Source organism: Callithrix jacchus, chromosome 8 (assembly GCF_049354715.1).
Source record: "Callithrix jacchus isolate 240 chromosome 8, calJac240_pri, whole genome shotgun sequence".
Classification (NCBI taxonomy): Eukaryota; Metazoa; Chordata; class Mammalia; order Primates; family Cebidae; genus Callithrix; species Callithrix jacchus.
In genome coordinates this window covers 94,140,473-94,157,508 of record NC_133509.1, presented here as the reverse complement: position 1 = coordinate 94,157,508, position 17,036 = coordinate 94,140,473, and the positions used below count along the sequence as shown (strand labels likewise).

The 17,036-nt window shown below is 40.6% G+C and overlaps 2 protein-coding genes across 10 annotated transcripts in view; both read left to right on the top strand.

The window, feature by feature from the left end:
• The window catches only part of L3HYPDH (trans-L-3-hydroxyproline dehydratase), a 42,199-nt gene that overhangs the window by 13,618 nt on the left and 11,545 nt on the right, over nt 1-17,036 (top strand). The window contains exon 6 of one of the 2 annotated variants that reach the window (XM_054239995.2): nt 3-379. The exons of the other annotated variant lie outside the window; for it this stretch is intronic. The gene's annotated coding sequence lies outside the window, so the exon portion shown is untranslated. Of the gene's footprint in view, nt 1-2; nt 380-17,036 lie in introns of those variants that run through there. 2 annotated transcript variants of the gene reach the window in all.
• GPR135 (G protein-coupled receptor 135) lies at nt 390-15,757 on the top strand. Of its 8 annotated transcripts, XR_008474422.2 has the most exons (5): nt 390-1,981; nt 3,730-3,783; nt 4,469-4,769; nt 5,148-5,191; nt 5,285-7,079. XR_008474422.2 is itself a non-coding variant. In XM_054239992.2 (3 exons), the coding sequence occupies exons 1-3, from the start codon at nt 502-504 to the stop codon at nt 4,480-4,482; spliced, it is 1,548 nt and encodes a 515-aa protein (XP_054095967.1). In that variant the 5' UTR covers nt 390-501; the 3' UTR covers nt 4,483-7,079. The 8 variants fall into 8 exon arrangements, 2 of the variants coding, with proteins under 2 accessions (XP_054095967.1, XP_017832623.3); XR_013521242.1 differs by lacking the exons at nt 5,148-5,191; nt 5,285-7,079 and adding an exon at nt 7,580-15,757; XR_008474421.2 differs by having other exon boundaries at nt 5,148-7,079.

Genomic DNA, 17,036 nt, shown 5'->3' with positions numbered 1-17,036 from the left:
AGGTTCTAGATTCCTTTCCTACCTGTATACGCCAAAAGCACCCACAGGGAACAAAGCGCCCCCTGCTCCCCAAAAGGCCTGCCTGTAGAACATTTTTACCCAACAAAAGAGAGAAAGAGTGAATGAACTTCGTTGAATCTGGTCATTTGTTTCCATGCCAGTCCTGTTTATCTGGCCGGACAGGGGTCCCTGAGGAGGTCGACCTGACACTCTCCGAAAACCAAAGCCCTAGGCCGGTCAACCCGGGAAAGTCAGTGTCTCGCCTTTGCGGAGGGTACTGGGCTGACGTCCCGCCCCGCACTCCTGCATAAACACGCGGTTCCCTTGGCAACACTGGAACCCACGTCAAAGGTTCCGCTGGGTCCCCGGCTACTGCCACGCCTCCGGCCGAGCCTGGCTTCCCGCAACGGCCGCTAACCCCCGGCCCTGAGCCAGCTCTCCGGCCGAGCGGCCGCCGCCCCCAGTACGGGATGAGCAGATCCGCGGCCGCCACGGGGCCCCATGGAGGAGCAGCCACCGCCGCCACCGGCCCGTCCACCAGCGAGCACGGCCTTACTGGGCAGCCTACACCGCGGCGCCCCCTCAGCGGCCGGCTTGTCTGGCGGGACTTCCTCCGCGGCGGCGGCCGCCGCCGTGCTCTCCTCCGTGGCGGCCGCGGGGGCCGCGGGGCTGGGGAACCTGAGCGACGCGAGCGGGGGCGGCACCGCTACCGCTCCCGCTGGCGGCGGCCTCGGCGGGTCCGGGGCGGCGCGGGAGGCTGGGGCGGCGATGAGGCCGCCGCTGGGCCCGGAGACGGCGCCGCTGCTGTCGCACGGGGCAGCGGTGGCGGCCCAGGCGCTCGTCCTCCTGCTTATCTTCCTGCTGTCTAGCCTGGGCAACTGTGCGGTGATGAGTGTCATCGTAAAGCACCGGCAGCTCCGCACCGTCACCAACGCCTTCATCCTGTCGCTGTCCCTGTCGGATCTGCTCACGGCGCTGCTCTGCCTGCCCGCCGCCTTCCTTGACCTCTTCACGCCGCCCGGGGGCTCGGTGCCTGCCGCCGCCGCGGGGCCCTGGCACGGCTTCTGCGCAGCCAGCCGCTTCTTCAGCTCGTGCTTCGGCATCGTGTCTACGTTCAGCGTGGCGCTCATCTCACTGGACCGCTACTGCGCCATCGTGCGGCCGCCGCGGGAGAAGATTGGCCGCCGCCGGGCACTGCAGCTGCTGGCGGGCGCTTGGCTGGCGGCCCTGGGCTTCTCCTTGCCCTGGGAGCTGCTCGGGGCACCCCGGGAACTCGCGGCGGCGCAGAGCTTCCACGGCTGCCTCTACCGGACTTCCCCCGACCCCGCGCAGCTGGGCGCAGCCTACAGCGTGGGGCTGGTGGTGGCCTGCTACCTGCTGCCCTTCCTGATCATGTGCTTCTGCCACTACCACATCTGCAAGACAGTGCACCTGTCGGACGTGCGTGTGCGGCCCGTGACCACCTACGCGCGCGTGCTGCGCTTCTTCAGCGAGGTGCGCACGGCCACCACTGTGCTCATCATGATCATCTTCGTCATCTGCTGCTGTGGGCCCTACTGCGTCCTGGTGCTGATGGCCGCCGCCCGGCAGGCCCAGGCCGCGCAGGCCCCCTCGCTCCTCAACGTTGTAGTCGTCTGGCTGACCTGGGCCAATGGGGCCATTAATCCTGTCGTCTACGCCATCCGCAACCCCAACATTTCGATGCTCCTAGGGCGCAACCGTGAGGAGGGCTACCGGACTAGGAATGTGGATGCTTTCCTGCCTAGCCAGGGTCCGGGTCTGCAAGCCAGAAGCCTCAATCGCCTTCGAAACCGCTATGCCAACCGGCTGGGGGCCTGCAGCAGGATGTCCTCTTCCACCCCGGCCAGCAGGGTATTAGGGGACGTGGCCATGTGGGCCCGCAAAAATCCAGTTGTACTTTTCTGCGGAGAGGGACCACCAGAGCCTGTGACTGCAGTGGCCAAACAGCCTAAATCTGAAGGTGGGGATACCAGCCTCTAAGGCGTTTGGGATGGCTAGCTTATGAAGGCAAATTTCCACTCGCATCATTTAATGATAGAGGATTCTGGATAGAGAAATCGTGGATTTCATAAAGCCAAACATTTAAAGCTAGAGACTGGGGGAGGCTTACCACTTTCCCCCAACACAGCATAAAAGACAATGTCCCTTTCTTTAAAAGTGCCAAAAGTAATGTAAAATGCAAAAATTAAAACAATCTTAAACCACATAACCAAACATTGTGAACTGTAAGTGCCAAAAATGACAAAAATAATGTTCACAATCACTGAAAACCTAGTATTATAGGACCACCCTGTGAAACAAACAAAATATTGAATGCAACTAGTATTGTTCAGCTACATAGATTATCAGGAATGAATGGAGACCCTAAGAGCTGCTTGAAAGCCCCTCTAAATCACTATCATCCAGCAAAACTTACGATTCTAGAGCTTGTGTTTCTGACGTGCTTTGGGTGCTTAGATTGGGAGTGGAAAAGTCTTATCCCTACACACATTGCTGCACTTCCTCACCCCACCCCTTGGTAACCTTTGTGGGAAATTTTAAATTCATAACCCATTTAAAATCATTTTAGGATTTTGAAAAGGTGGTTATTATTAGGTATAATTCAACCATCTGAAGGGCAAATAGAGGTATGAACATAAAGAAATGTGTCTTTTAAATGTTTTCCAAGATTATATGTAAAAATTAACATTCCTTCCACCCGCATCATGCCCCCAAAATGATCTGCCTTGGAAAACTTTGAAGCTTTATCCTTACTCTAATCTGCTACTTTTATTTCCGATAAATTTTGGGATGTTGCTCTCAGAAGGCTTTCACATTAAAAAAATTTTTTCATTGTAGAAAATATTTGAATTTTGAGGTAAATATGATTTTTGAATACAGCCAATAATGTAACTTGAAATCAAGTTGATCAAATAAGGTGAGTGATGCCACTTTATTTAAATTATTATTATTTTTAAAATGAGACCTCTATAAAGCAACAAAATTGGCTTTCCTATGTGGTTTTAGCCAACTGAAAATTGTTCCAAAGAGGAATCCTAAAAATATTTTGAGAAGCAGCCTCTTGGAATTAACATAGACTTTTCCAAGAAGATCCTAATCTACTTTTAGAAATTTGGTATATTTTGTGTTTTTTAAAATAGCTGATGGTTGCTTTATAGCTATGACTTGTCTAAGATAATGTAGTAGGTGTGGGACTATACATAACAGAGTATTAAAACACAGGCCTAAAGTTGGAAAAGAACTTCAAGCAAACTGAAAATATCTTCAGAAATTTACAAATCAATGATGCTTTTAAAATTTCTATCTTATCAGAAAAGGTGTTTTTTTTACAGTAATTCAAAAGCATAATTCAGGATTTGTGTATGTGAACTTTCTCATGTTAAATACGACTACACAAAGAATCATTTATTCAGAATTATTTTAAATGTTATTTTTTCTTATTTCTTTCCCTTATCCTGCCCCTCTTTTCTTCAATATTTCACAGCCTTAATTGAACAAGTTATTTACAGTTGATATGAAAAGACATTAGCTGTCATTTGAGGATTTCAATATGAAATAGCCAGCATTTTCTTCTTGTAAAGTATTTAAATATATTTTTTAGTATTCCTTTGTTTGACAAGTGGTTACATGTCATTATTTTGTAATCAAAGGTGGAAATACATGATTCATGTCAAAGCTAAAAATGTTTTAATTTTTTCTGCTTCTCAGGCTATCATCACAAGTCAGAAGTTTATAAATTTGCTACACTCAATGTGGTACAAAGTAGGTGAAATAATCTCTCCTCTCTAGCCCTTACTTTATGAAGCATATATAGATTTCATGCAGCTGGACTAACAAAAACAGGTATCTGCAGTATTTTCCTGTTAAAGCGAAAAAAACATTGTGTATTTTTTGGCACCGAGTCACTTTTGGGATTTAGAGAGAAATGATAAAGTCTTCCAATTATAAAAGACATCATGGAATAGGAATTACACTTGTGAATAAAGGGCAGAAAGAGAGAGATCTAAAGTAAGGAGGTGAGCATGTTGCAAAATAGTGTGTTGCCTGAGAAGAATTGAAGAAAGGCATTGAAAAATAAATGTGATCTAGAATAAACCTACCTGGTGAGTGAAGGGAAAATCTGAGAGATTGAAAGAAACAAGGTGATGGCACGAAGGAGTTTAAGGAAGAAAAGGAATTCCAGCCCCACCTCTTCAGTGGTAGGAAGTTTTAGGAAAGGCATGGCTTGTGAAAGAGACCATTCTGTTAATGGCCCTAAGAGTCATGGTAGGCAAGAATTGGAGGGGAAAAAGAGAAAGTTGTTCATAAATTACTGAACAATTTACAGTGCTGTAGATCATTTGTTTTTAATCCAAGGCTCTCTTAACTATTTAGTGGTAGAACTAGGATTTGAACTACAATCTGTTTGGCCTGAAAGCCCCGTGTTTGTTTCTTTTTATCCCCACAGAAGTCTACAGGTAAGGAAACCAAGAATGATCAGTTACGGTACTGTCATCATTATCAGCATGACTATCATCTACCATTTTTGTTTTCTACTTTTTATAAGGGCAACTTCCTGGGTACTAAGGCTACTAAAAAGTAGAAGCCACAGTACTCATCTGCAGAGGGCTTACAGCCTCAGCAAGGACCTTGTGGCTTTGTGACAGCAATCAGCCATAACCAGTTTACTTGTGGAGAAGAAAAGCTGTAGCATTTTCAGAAGAGGCTGTCAAGGAAAAGAGATGAATTTGGAAGCAAGAGATATGCAGGTATAGATCAGCAACCCATTTGACCCAGTGTAAGTACTTAAACAATCAACACCTCAAAAGATGAAGAAGGAATGATTCTCAAAGTAGTCTAAGACTTCGACGTTTCCTCATGCTTACTATGAGTATGCAATTATAGTGACTTCGTGGGGAAAGGAGAAATAGAAGCTATGAAATATTGAAATGGATTAAATATTGAGTACTATGTAAAGGCCAGACGGTAATCCTTCATGTCTTATTCTGCTCCCAGTTTGAGTATTTCATTTGGGTGAAAATAATAATAGCAACAAGTAATACTCTGTATAGTAGGTGCATTAGTTCATATATCCTCAGAGCATTCTTATGAAGGCATGCTGTATTATCACTGTCCCCATTTTGCAGATGAGAAAACCGAGGCACAGAGGTGTTATGTGATGACACAGCTAGTAAGTGCTAAACATGAGATTTGTACCTGGCAGACTGGTGCCAGAAGTCCTCTCTTAACTGCTATACTGTACTGCCTCTCTCTTTTGAAAAAGACAATGAGAAACCTGGAAAAGAGCCAAGGAAGATAAAGACAACTATCAAAGGGATGGGAAAACAGCATACAATTTAAAGGAAAGATTTTTTTTTTTAATTTGGAAAACAACTATTTATGTGTGTGTGTGTGTGTGTGTGTATATGAAGAGGTTCAGAGCTGTTATTTTCTGGAATAATTTCAACTCAGCATAACCACAGTCATCCATCTTCCCCATTCCTGCTCTAGCGCATCTGAGCACCACTGGAAAAAAAATAGAGTCAGATTAATTTGTACCCCCTGCACTTAGAATCCACAGCCTTACCTGGCCCTGCCACTCTGCTGGCAATCTGAACATTTTCACTTGTCAACTCACTTCTTCTGCCCACTTTTGTGACCCTTCAGACTTCCTCCACTGAAACATTTAACCAACCTAACCTCTTGAAATATGACTTTTGGTGCTACTTCTCCAAGAAAATAGAAGCCATCAGATACATATTTCTTCATATTTTAGCCACCAAACCTGACTAAACTGGATTTGTATTAGTTCTCAGCTCTGTTTTCCATTTAAAATAAAGAAGGTGGTCCCTTCTCCAGCCTCAGGAATCTCATGCTATCTATTATTTCTGTTTCCTACTATCCTTGGCCTTCCCACTGAACCATATCCCTGCCGTGAGCACTTAAGCATGCTCTAATCTCTCACTTGAGAGGAAAAATTCCTATTCTTCCCTCCTTTTCTCTCCCTCAGCTCCTTCCCTTCAGCCAACTCATCAAAATAATTGCCTGTACTTTTACAACTGATTTAAATCCTAGGCTACACTTTTAGTGGTGTAAGAAAGAAAGTCATTATTTTTTTGCAATTCAGTATCTTATTCTGCCAGATGGCAAAACTTAAGACAGCATCTAGGTTCTAGGGGCTGGTTAGTGCCAATGCATTGGTGAACCATAAGTCCTCAGTTGTCATCCATTCATCCTGGCATCTGCCAAGACATCCATCAGTCTGTCTTTGGCCCTATATCCATGAGTTGCTGCAAAATTATCTCCACTGCAGTCCAAGAGGACCCAGCTCAAATGACCACCTTAGAGCCCCTCTCTAAACATAAAAAAAATCATCACTCTATCTCAGAACCATAGAGGACTATGACCACACCCATTTCGAGGGGGGTCACTGGCTGCTTTTAAAAAAAACTTTTCAAACATTTTAAATTTTTAATATGTTTTGAAATTACAAAAAATTAGCTGGGCACAGTAGCGCGTGCCTGTAATCCCAGCTACTCAGGAGGCTGAGGCAGGAGAATTGCGTGAACCCAGGGGGCGGAGGTTGCAGTGAGCCGAGATCGCGCCACTGCACTCCAGCCTGGGTAACAAGAGCGAAACTCCATCTCAAAAAAAAAAAAAAAAATTTTAATATGTTTTGCTATTGTTGGGTCAATAAATCAAAATTATATATGAAACATACATTGAAGTTTCACTGTATGTAATTTTACTATTTACTATAACTCCCAAGTAAGACAAAGTATTTAATACAAATTGCCACATTACCTTCTCCATAGGTTGTACTATTTTTCACTTCCACCATTAAGTTATGAGTGTGATTGTTTCCCTGCAGTTTTGTCAATAGAGTGATTTTATATTGTGGGTTACAACCAATGGTAAGTCATGAATTTAGTGTAATGGTTTATAGTGAACATTTAAAACAAACTGAAGTGGTGTAGGACAGAATAAATCATATCAGATTTCACCATACACAGTTTGATAGATATACATTTTTTTGATACCTCTCCCTTCAAATAATATAAATTCATTTTCTTTCCCCTTAATTGTGGCTGTACTTAGCGACTCATTCCTTTTTTTTTTTTTTAAACTCGGGTTATTTGTCTCAACAAAAAGTCAAGAAAAGAGCAGCCTAAGAATACCATCAGAGATACAGCTTCCAGGCCTCCATCCTGGACTTTAAAGTTTTATATTGACATATGTTTGTAAGATGACTTGCATCTCCAGGTCTCCACTCTCCATACCAAGAAAGAGAAAAGGGAGAATAAGGGGTTTTTAAAAAAAGTTTTGCCTTTCTATTCAGGAAGACATGACCTTCCTGTAGATGTCTGATTACAGCTTATTGCCAGAACGATTTCACATGGCTATCCTCAGGTGTTAGGGAGGTTGAAGACTTGAAAGTTTTAGTAGAGTGCATTTTCTTTTCCCTAAATAGTATTATGATGATCACTTTTAATGAATAGAATGTGGCAGAAGTGAAGATACCTGAAATATTAGGACAAAAAGAAGTATTGACTGTGGCTTTTTCATTGCTCTTTCTCAGTTCAATTATTCTGGGGAAACCCAACTGCCATGTTGTAGGAAACTAAAGCAACTCTGTGAAGGAGCCCACATGATGAAAAACTAAGACCTCTTGCCAACAGTCATATGCTTGAGGCATCTTGGAAACAGCTCCTGCTGACATCTTAACTACAATTCCTAACAGACCTATATCAGAACTACCCAGCTAATCTGCTTCAAGTTTCTGATTCACAGAAGCTTTGAGAGAATAATTGTTTTAAGCTGCTACATTTGGGGCTAACTTGTTATACAACAATAATAACTAATACACGTAGTAGAAGTAAGTATGGGTTCATGAAACATTTATTTTAGTTATATATGAGTGTGTGCTAGGTCTCAGTGTAAAATGAACCCCTTCTTACAGGTTTCAGTAAAAAACAAAACGGAAAATTCTGCACAAAACAAATGAAGAAACAGTTTTCTACTCTGAGGCCTTGTGGCTGCCTTCCATATAGATATAGATATAGATATAGATATGAGTTTATTAAGTATCAACTCACACAATCACAAGGTCCCACAAGGCCATCTGCAGGCTAAGGAGCAAGGAGAGCCAGTTTGAGTTCCAAAACTGAAGAACTTGGAGTCTGATGTTTGAAGGCAGGAAGCATCCAGCATGGGAGAGAGATGTAGGCTGGGAGGCTAGGCCAGTCTCTCTCTTCACATTTTTCTGCCTATTTATATTCTAGCTGTGCTGACAGCTGATTAGACTGTGCTCACCAGATTAAGGGTGGGTCTGCCTTCCCCCGCCCACTGACTCAAATGTTAATCTCCTTTGGCAGCACCCTCACAGACACACCCAGGATTCATACTTTGCATCCTTCAGTACAATCAAGTTGACACTCAATATTAACGATCCCATGGTTGGCCTCGCTTCCCTTTTGGAAATATTCTTGTCCTGGTGTTCATGTTATTACTCTCTCCTGGTTTTCCTCTAATCACTCTGATCACCCCTTCCTAATCTCTTTTACTACTTTCTCTGCTTCTTCATCTCACATTTTAAAAATCACTTTAAAAATAGGTAATATTGCACATGATAGGAATATGAAAAGGTACAAAAGGGTACAGAGTGAAAAATAAATGTTTCCCTTTTCCTTTCTGCTCTTACACCTAAAACCTGCCAGTCAACTCCCTTTTTCCCAGTCTGTTCCTCTTCAACTCAAAGTCATTACCCAGGCCTGGTTTTTATCAATAATTTCAATGGACTTGATGACCTAGTTCTAGGTTCTCCATGAGAAGTCCAAAGTGGGCTTCCATCACAAGCATCCATTACTAAATATTTTGGATGTTCCATCCAAACATCCATCACAAAATATTTTGGAGTTCCCAGTTGGTCTTCCACATGTACTCAGAAAAATGTCTGTTCCTATGGTCTCTGTGTTACTCTTCCAGGCACCATTGTTAATCCAAGTAGCTCTGCCAAGAACTGTAGCTAGGAAGGAAGTAGAGATTGTGATTAGTGGACAACATTTTTTAAACATGGCATCTTTTCAACATTTTATTAGTAGACTTTATTTTTTTAGAGCATTTTTAAGTTCACAGCAAAACTGAAAGTACAAAGATTTCCCATTTATTCTTTGCCCCCACACATGCAAAGCCTCACCTGTTATCAGTATCCCCTACCAGAGAGGTACATTTGTTATAATCAATGAACCTACAATGACACATCGTTATCAGCCAAAGTCCATAGTTTACATTAGGGTTCACTCTTAGTGTTGTACACTCTACGGGTTTTGACAAATGACAATACATGTATCTATAATTATAGCAATATGTAGAAGAGTTTTATTGCCATAAAATTCTGGGCTCCATCCATTCAGCCCTTCCTTCTCATAGTCTCTTTAAACCACTGAAACTTTCTGTCTCCATGGTTTTTCCTTTTCTAGACTGTTATATAATTGGAATATACTGTAGGTAGCCTTTTCAGATCGGCTTCTTTTACTTAGTAATATGCATTTCAGGTTTCTCCATATCTTTTCATGGCTAAATACCTCATTTCCTTTTAGCGCTGAGTAATATTCCATTGTCTGGATGTACCATATCTTATTTATCTGCTTATTTGCTGATGGCATCTTGGTTGCTTCCAGTATTTTGCAATTATTAATGAAGTTTCTATAAACATTTGTGTGCACATTTTTGTGAACATAAGTTTTCAGCTTATTTGGGTAAATATCAAGGAGCATGATTCTTGAATTGTATGTTAAGAATATGTTTAGGTTTGCAAGAAACTGCCAGACAGTCTTCCAACATGGAGGTACCATTTTGCATTCCTGCCAGGAATGAATGGGAGTTTCTGTTGCTCCTTATCTTTGCCAGGATTTGGTGTTGTTAGTGTTTTAGATGTTGGCCATTCTAATAGGTATGCAGTTATATCTCAAGGTTGTTTTAATTTGCCATTTCCTAATGGCATGTAATGTTGAGCATTTTTTCATATGCTTATTTTCCATTTGCATGTCTTCTTTGATGAGGTGTCTATTCAGACCTTTTGGCCATTTTAAAATCAGGTTGTTCATTTTCTTGTTGGGTTTTCAGTCATTTAAATATGTTTAGGTAGCAGTTCTTTATCAGATATGTCTTTTGCAAATATTTTTTCCCAGTCTGTGACTGGTTTCCTCATTCTCTTTTTGACATTTTCAAAGAGAAAACACACGAATATGACAGTTGGTAAGATTGTGATGAAAAGGCAAAGAGTAGCTCTTGTCAATAGGAATATTACTCCTGCCTAAAGAGCATTTTGGAAATTTGGGGAAGCATTTCTCGTCTCACAATATCACTAGCATTTAGCAAGTGGTGTCTAATAATTCTGGATGTCCTATAAAGCGTGAGAGAATAATGACCAATGCAGATTGTCTTACATCCCATATACCTTTCAGATGTCCCACCAGACATTGAAATAGCTGACAGATTTATGAATCATTATGTAATTCCATAACTTAAGTTCATTCTGCATAGAAAAAAGTGTTTTAAACAGGGTTTTAATATACACAAAAAGTTTCTAGAAATGCAACTCTATTTACAAATTGAAACTTTTATTATATCTATTTTATTTAGATTGTTAGTAAAAATATTCACCCATTTGGAAAGCTGTATCATAATTTACTACACCTCTTTAGCTAAGACTGTGAAAAAACACTATTGTGTCAGTCTACACTTGTAGCTATTATAATTGCTGTGATTCTACATTTAAATGTAAGCATCTACTACATTTTGTTTATTCTGCATTAAAAAGGGCCTGCTGATCATACAGCAACATAAATAAATGCTACTGGCATTTTGCAAAGAGAAAAATCTGGAAACAAAAGAGTACATACTGTATAATTCAATTTATATGAAGTTCCAGAATGGATAAAATAAGTATGTGGTGAAAACAAATAGAATTTCTAGTTCCTTGCTGATAGTTCCCATATGTCATTCACTATATCCATGTTTTCCTTTAAGCCCTAAACATATTTTAATAGGTACTTTTGGAGTCTTTGTCTTCTATTTCAAACACCTTGGTTGTATAAAGTTGGGTTTTAATTTACTGCTTCCCTCTCCTTGATAATGGGTCATATTTTCTTGTCTTCTCTTTTTTCCATGTCTAGTTATCTTTGATTACATGCATAATATTATAGATGACGCGCTGCAAAGAATCTGGATTTTAAGTCTTGTTTTAAAGGGCCTTTTATTTAAATTGCTAGAAGGTCCTCCAAATCCTTTCAGGCTTGGTGTCATTCTGCATTGGAGTCAGTCTTTTTTGGTTTTGTTCCTTGTCCTAACATGTGGCTCTTATTTTAAAACTTGGCTTTTATTTTCAAGGCATTTGTTGTCTTAAATGAATGCCTGAGGTGCTCAATGAAATCTCTCCACTCCAGCTAGACTATAACACCTACAACATCATCTAGACCAGTGTAATTTTAGGTGTTTCTGTTCACCTCTCACTCCTACAATAGCTATTTTATCCTAGGTCTCATGGTGCTTCGTTCTACACATGTGCAACCCAGCTCTATACCAAAGATTTATAAAGAGCCCCGTGCAGACATCTTTCTCTCTCCATCATATTACTCCTTTCTTTTCCACAAATTCCAGTCCCTTCAACTGTCTTGAACTCTGATCTCTGCCTTCTCAGCTTGGAAAGACCACCATTTTCTACTGGAGCTCCACCTACCAGGGTCAAATTCTGAAAAATAGTCCTAGGTAGAAGGATGAAATAATTTACATAATGGATGGATGTTCCTATAAAACACTTAGCATGATGTCTGCACAGAGTAAATGGCCAATAAATGCTGATTTTTATTATGAAATCTGTATTTATTGATATTAATTTTATCTATAATGTTTTATAAAAGAAAAGGTCTTATAAAATGGTACAATTAAAGTAACCTCATTTTTGAAAATGAACATATTGAAATGAAAATATTGAAATAAATTAGGAAAGGGCCAGGCCCAGTGGATCACGCCTGTAATCCCAGCACTTTGGGAGGCCGAGGCGGGCGGATCATGAGGGCAAGAGATCAAGACCATCCTGGCCAACATGGTGAAACCCCGTCTCTACTAAAAGTACAAAAATTAGCTTGGTGTGGTGGCATGCGCCCGTAGTTCCAGGTACTTGGGAGGCTGAGGCAGGAGAATTGCTTGAACCTGGGAGGCGGAGGTTGCAGTGAGCCAGGATCCCACCACTACACTTCAGCCTAGCACCTGGTGACAGAATGAGACTCTGTCTCAAAAAAAAAAGGAAGAAAGAAATTAGGAAGGATATCTACCAAATAATATTACTGCCAAGTAAGAATATCTTTACCAAACAATATAATTATAGATGTTCTTCAATTGTTAATATAATTTACTCCATTATATTTTTTATAATAAGCATTACTTTTTAAAATAAAAGAATGTATTTTTAAATAAACCACTAAAGAGCATTTTGAGAGGTCTGTGTAAAGAAGAAAGGTTTAAGTCTCTCTACTTAGCCTTGGAAGGAGTAAACTAATTTACCTATCTACTATATGCACTGGGACATCAGTGTTTTCAGGCCTGTTGGCTGGAGGTATTGCCGTTTCTGCCTCTGTAGCCTCAGAGGGAGGCCTGAATTACTGGCTTGGGTCCCCAACAATATACCAGACCATAGGAACCCTTCTGAGTTGTGTATTTGAGTAGTTAAAAATAATCCTAGAGAAAATTTAATTGTGTTATAAACCAGTCTTATCTTTTTATTTTTAATCATGCTGTTATATTATCCCTCTCTCTTGGATTGAGATTATTTTACATTTAAAACTCAGTTCTTTCCTCTCCACATATGGGAGAAGGCGTAGAGGATAGCCTTACCATATCACTACTCCCTTGGTCCTGACTGTTCTTCTTCCTCACCTGGATCTCCCTGTATCATTGGCCAAGAAAGTATAAGCCATCAGATTTAAACATAAAAGTTGAGCTGGCTTATCTGGGTGGCTGCCATCTCTCTCCCTAACCTCAGGGCTTTGTTCAGTAAGTCTATCTTTCTTAGAGGAATGTGCCCTCTGGTCAGAAGTAGAGAATAACTCCATGAGATTAAAGCAAAACATTCATCTACCTGACTCAATATGTTCAAGGCCCCCTCTACATGGGACAGTTTAATTGTTGTTTTGAGATAGGGTCTTGCTCTCCCCCAAACTGGAGTGAGGTGCAGAATCATAGGTCACTGTAACTTCCAATTCCTAGGCTCAACCAATCTTACTGCCTCAGCCTCCCAAATAGCTAGGACCACAGGCATGCATCATAAAGCCCAGCTACATTGGACAGTTTAAAAGTGAAAACAATTGTCAGCTAACTTGTTGTCTCTCCAGAGAACATAATCAATTCGACTGAAAAAAAAAAAAATACTCGTTTATCTGTAGCTACTAGGACTACAGACAAACCAAAGGAAAGGCAGTACATATTGTCTGGTAGCCATTAAGTTCCTGCTGGTTTCTGGATGTCAGGGGTCCAGAGACAAGTACATATTTTCTTGATAACAATGTTACAGTACAGACATTCCCATTGTGAAGGGGGAAAATTAAAACAGTTCACCTGCGATTTGAAAGCCTGAAATACTGCTGATTCGCCACAAGGAGGCTTCATTATCAAGTACAACAATTTTCAAAGTGAGATTGCCTTAACCATTTTGAAAAGCAACACATCAATAGCGCACTAAACTTTCATAATCTTAAATATTTCAACATTCTTATTGATAACAGTTTGGCTCTAATTATCATATAAAAATTAATCTATCATTTTGGTGTTCTGCAAAGCCAAGACAAATGTATCACACATTAAATATGTAATTTAGGTCGGGCGCGGTGGCTCAAGCCTGTAATCCCAGCACTTTGGGAGGCCGAGGCGGGTGGATCACGAAGTCAAGAGATTGAGACCATCCTGGTCAACATGGTGAAACCCTGTCTCTCCTAAAAATGCAAAAAATTAGCTGGGCATGGTGGTACGTGCCTGTAATCCCAGCTACTCGGGAGGCTGAGGCAGGAGAATTGCCTGAACCCAGGAGGCGGAGGTTGCGGTGGGCTGAGATCGCGCCATTGCACTCCAGCCTGGGTAACAACAGTGAAACTCCGTCTCAAAAAAAAAAAAAATGTAATTTAAATTAATCAGTATTTAAACAAGACCCAGTTGTTTCTCAGTAGGAAGAAGGGAGGACGATTGGTAATTACACTAAAAACAAATTTTCTTATGCTTCAGTTATTCCATTTGATCAAAGAGTTGTCACATAGGTTCAACTTTGGCTTTCTAAGTCAAACAAACACAAGCTTTACCTTGGCTTAAATTCTTTACCTTTATACGGCAAAACATACTGACTGGTAGCTCATTGCTTAATTGATAATACATATGTTATGGCATTATTTAAATATCACTCTTTAACAATAAGACAGTGAGTATTTCTTATTGGATGGTGTAGCATCTTAAAATATTGGTAATAAGAGTTCCAAATGGTTATAAATGTGTTTGAAGTATTTGAACAGGAAATGAAGACTAAATATATACATAATTTGTTACAATTTAGATTTCTTTCAGTGCATGATGCTGAAACTAGCTTTTCCTTTTGCCTCTTTTATACTTTGAAAAAAGTAGTGCTATAAGTATTCAATTAACTTTTCATTTAAATTATTTTATATGATGAATGGAATGCATCAGGACAACTGATAAATAAGGCAAATTTCTTATATTTGGAAAATAGAGTTGGGCTTGTGACTTGAAAGTTTTAGTTTTCTAAGACTTTATTTTTCTTTAAAGCGTAGGTAGCATTTATTGATTGCCTTTGCTCATATTATTTCATATCAGTGGGCTAGATATTACTATTCCCCATTCCATAGATGAAGAAGCTAAGACTCAAAGAAATAACTTGTTCAAGATCATATAGCCAGCTAAACAACAGCAGGACTGGGATTAGAACCCACAGCAGGGATGGATGGGGAGAGAGGCAGACAAGGATGGAGGTTTGGAGATCTGGGAGTAAGGAGGAGGCAGGATGAAATTAAACAAGGGTAGCATCTTATCTGGGAGTTCACAAAAGTAGTAATTTATACCCCTTAGCATGCCTCCTTCATCCTTATCAGGCCTTCTGTGGCTGGATGAATCTCTATTTTTCTAGTCAGGATCTTAACTCAGTATTATATTCAAAATGGAAGAGTGAAATTGGCCTTCTGTGACATCTTTTTAACTGCTTACTGGGCTCTTAGGCAAGCAGCTCCTGAATGTCTGGTTACTCTTAATAAGGGTCAGGATTGCACCTAGACAGCCTCACTAATAGAGTAGGCCTTGTTGCCAAGCAGCCTGAGGCAAGTTGTCATGAATTCACTGAAATTGCTGATTGCCCGAGTGCACCTGAAAGAACCTGGTTCCCTTAGTGATGTCCAGTCTGCCTTATTAACTCTAGCACTTTCACTGTCAGCACACCACCCATGCTGTGGACAGTAGTGAAAACCTGTGACCTCTTGTTTACCTTCATGCCTGGGGAGCCTCACCAATCCTTCTCACAAAAATAACAGAAGCTTGCATTAAAACTTGCTTTGAACACTTTAAGTTTACATACAGACCCACCTCTTTAGAGGAAAGAGAAGTTTCTCCCAGTTCTGCCTTTGGAAATGGGAGCTTAGTCTAACACAGATAGATCATCCATTACAAACACTGTCTCTGGAAACAGGAAAAAGTCAGATTCTCTTGTAAACTGTGGGGTGGGTGGGTGGGTGGCACATGCTTATAATAGCACTTTGGGAGGCCAAGGTGGGTAGATGGCTTGAAGCCCAGGAGTTCAAGACCCCTGGGCAACATGGTGAAACCCCATATCTATTAAAAACAAAACAAAATTAGTTGGGTGTGGTGGTGCAGGCTTGTAGTCCCAGCTACTCAGGAGACTGAGATGGGAGGATTGCTTGAGCCAGGGGAGGTTGAGACTGTAGTGAGCCAAGATTATGCCATTTCACTCCAACCTGGGTGATAGAGTGAGACCCTGCCTCAAAAACAAAATAAGTAAATAAAGAAAATAAAAAGAAAGAAACTGCACAATAAGACAAGGGCAGTGTGGAAAGTTTGCCTTAATTACACAAGACAGCCATGCCACATGAAAACACCCCTTTAAAACATACAAAGTCACATAAATTCAGAGTTTCAAGATTTGGTTTAAAAAAAGAGAAAAGAAGGGATGGAAAATGTGATGCTGTATATAGTTTCTGCTACTGAACATTCTCTAATGAATGTCTCCTAAATGTCTTCCTGTGACCTACTTTGAAAGGAGAAGAGAAGGAAGGGAAGAACAAAGAGGAGACTAAAGAGAGATAAGGAGAGGGAAGGAAGAAGAGTGGGTAGAGGAGAGAGGAAGAAGAGAGAGAAGTTGTCTGCAATTATGGTGTATCAGATGGGCAATGAACACTTTGTACATTTATTCCTTTGACACAGTTATTGAGCCTCTATTATGTGCCAGGCTCTCTGTTAGACCTTGGTGGAAAGCAATGAAACAGACAGTTGTCTTGTGAAGCACATAGATTGGGCAAGTCACAAAATTTTAAAAATAAAGTAAATTAGGTTGCAAATACACTCTTAGTTCACTTTATTTTTACATTATTCCTCTCATCTCATTAAGAATTCCTCATTATTCTTTTTGTAAACCCAAGTAAGTATAAATGAGCTACTGTAGACTATTAAAATATACCATTGTCTCAAAAAATGTTTTTCAGTGTAAGCATATCTGTACTTTTGCTTTCTTAATTGGAGCAATGTTTTGTATTACTACATGTCTACACATTTTTTAAAGAGCTGATAAAAAGAGATTTGTTCATTTCCATATAGTCTACTCAATCAGCCTATTTGCAAAAATTTTCCTGAAAAATATGTAGAGAAAAAAGTCAGAGTCAAAAGTGGGTTTTATTCTAAATCAATAATTGGGATAAATGCAAACAAAAATAATCAGAAATTAAACACAGAGTGTTGGATTTAACACAAAATGG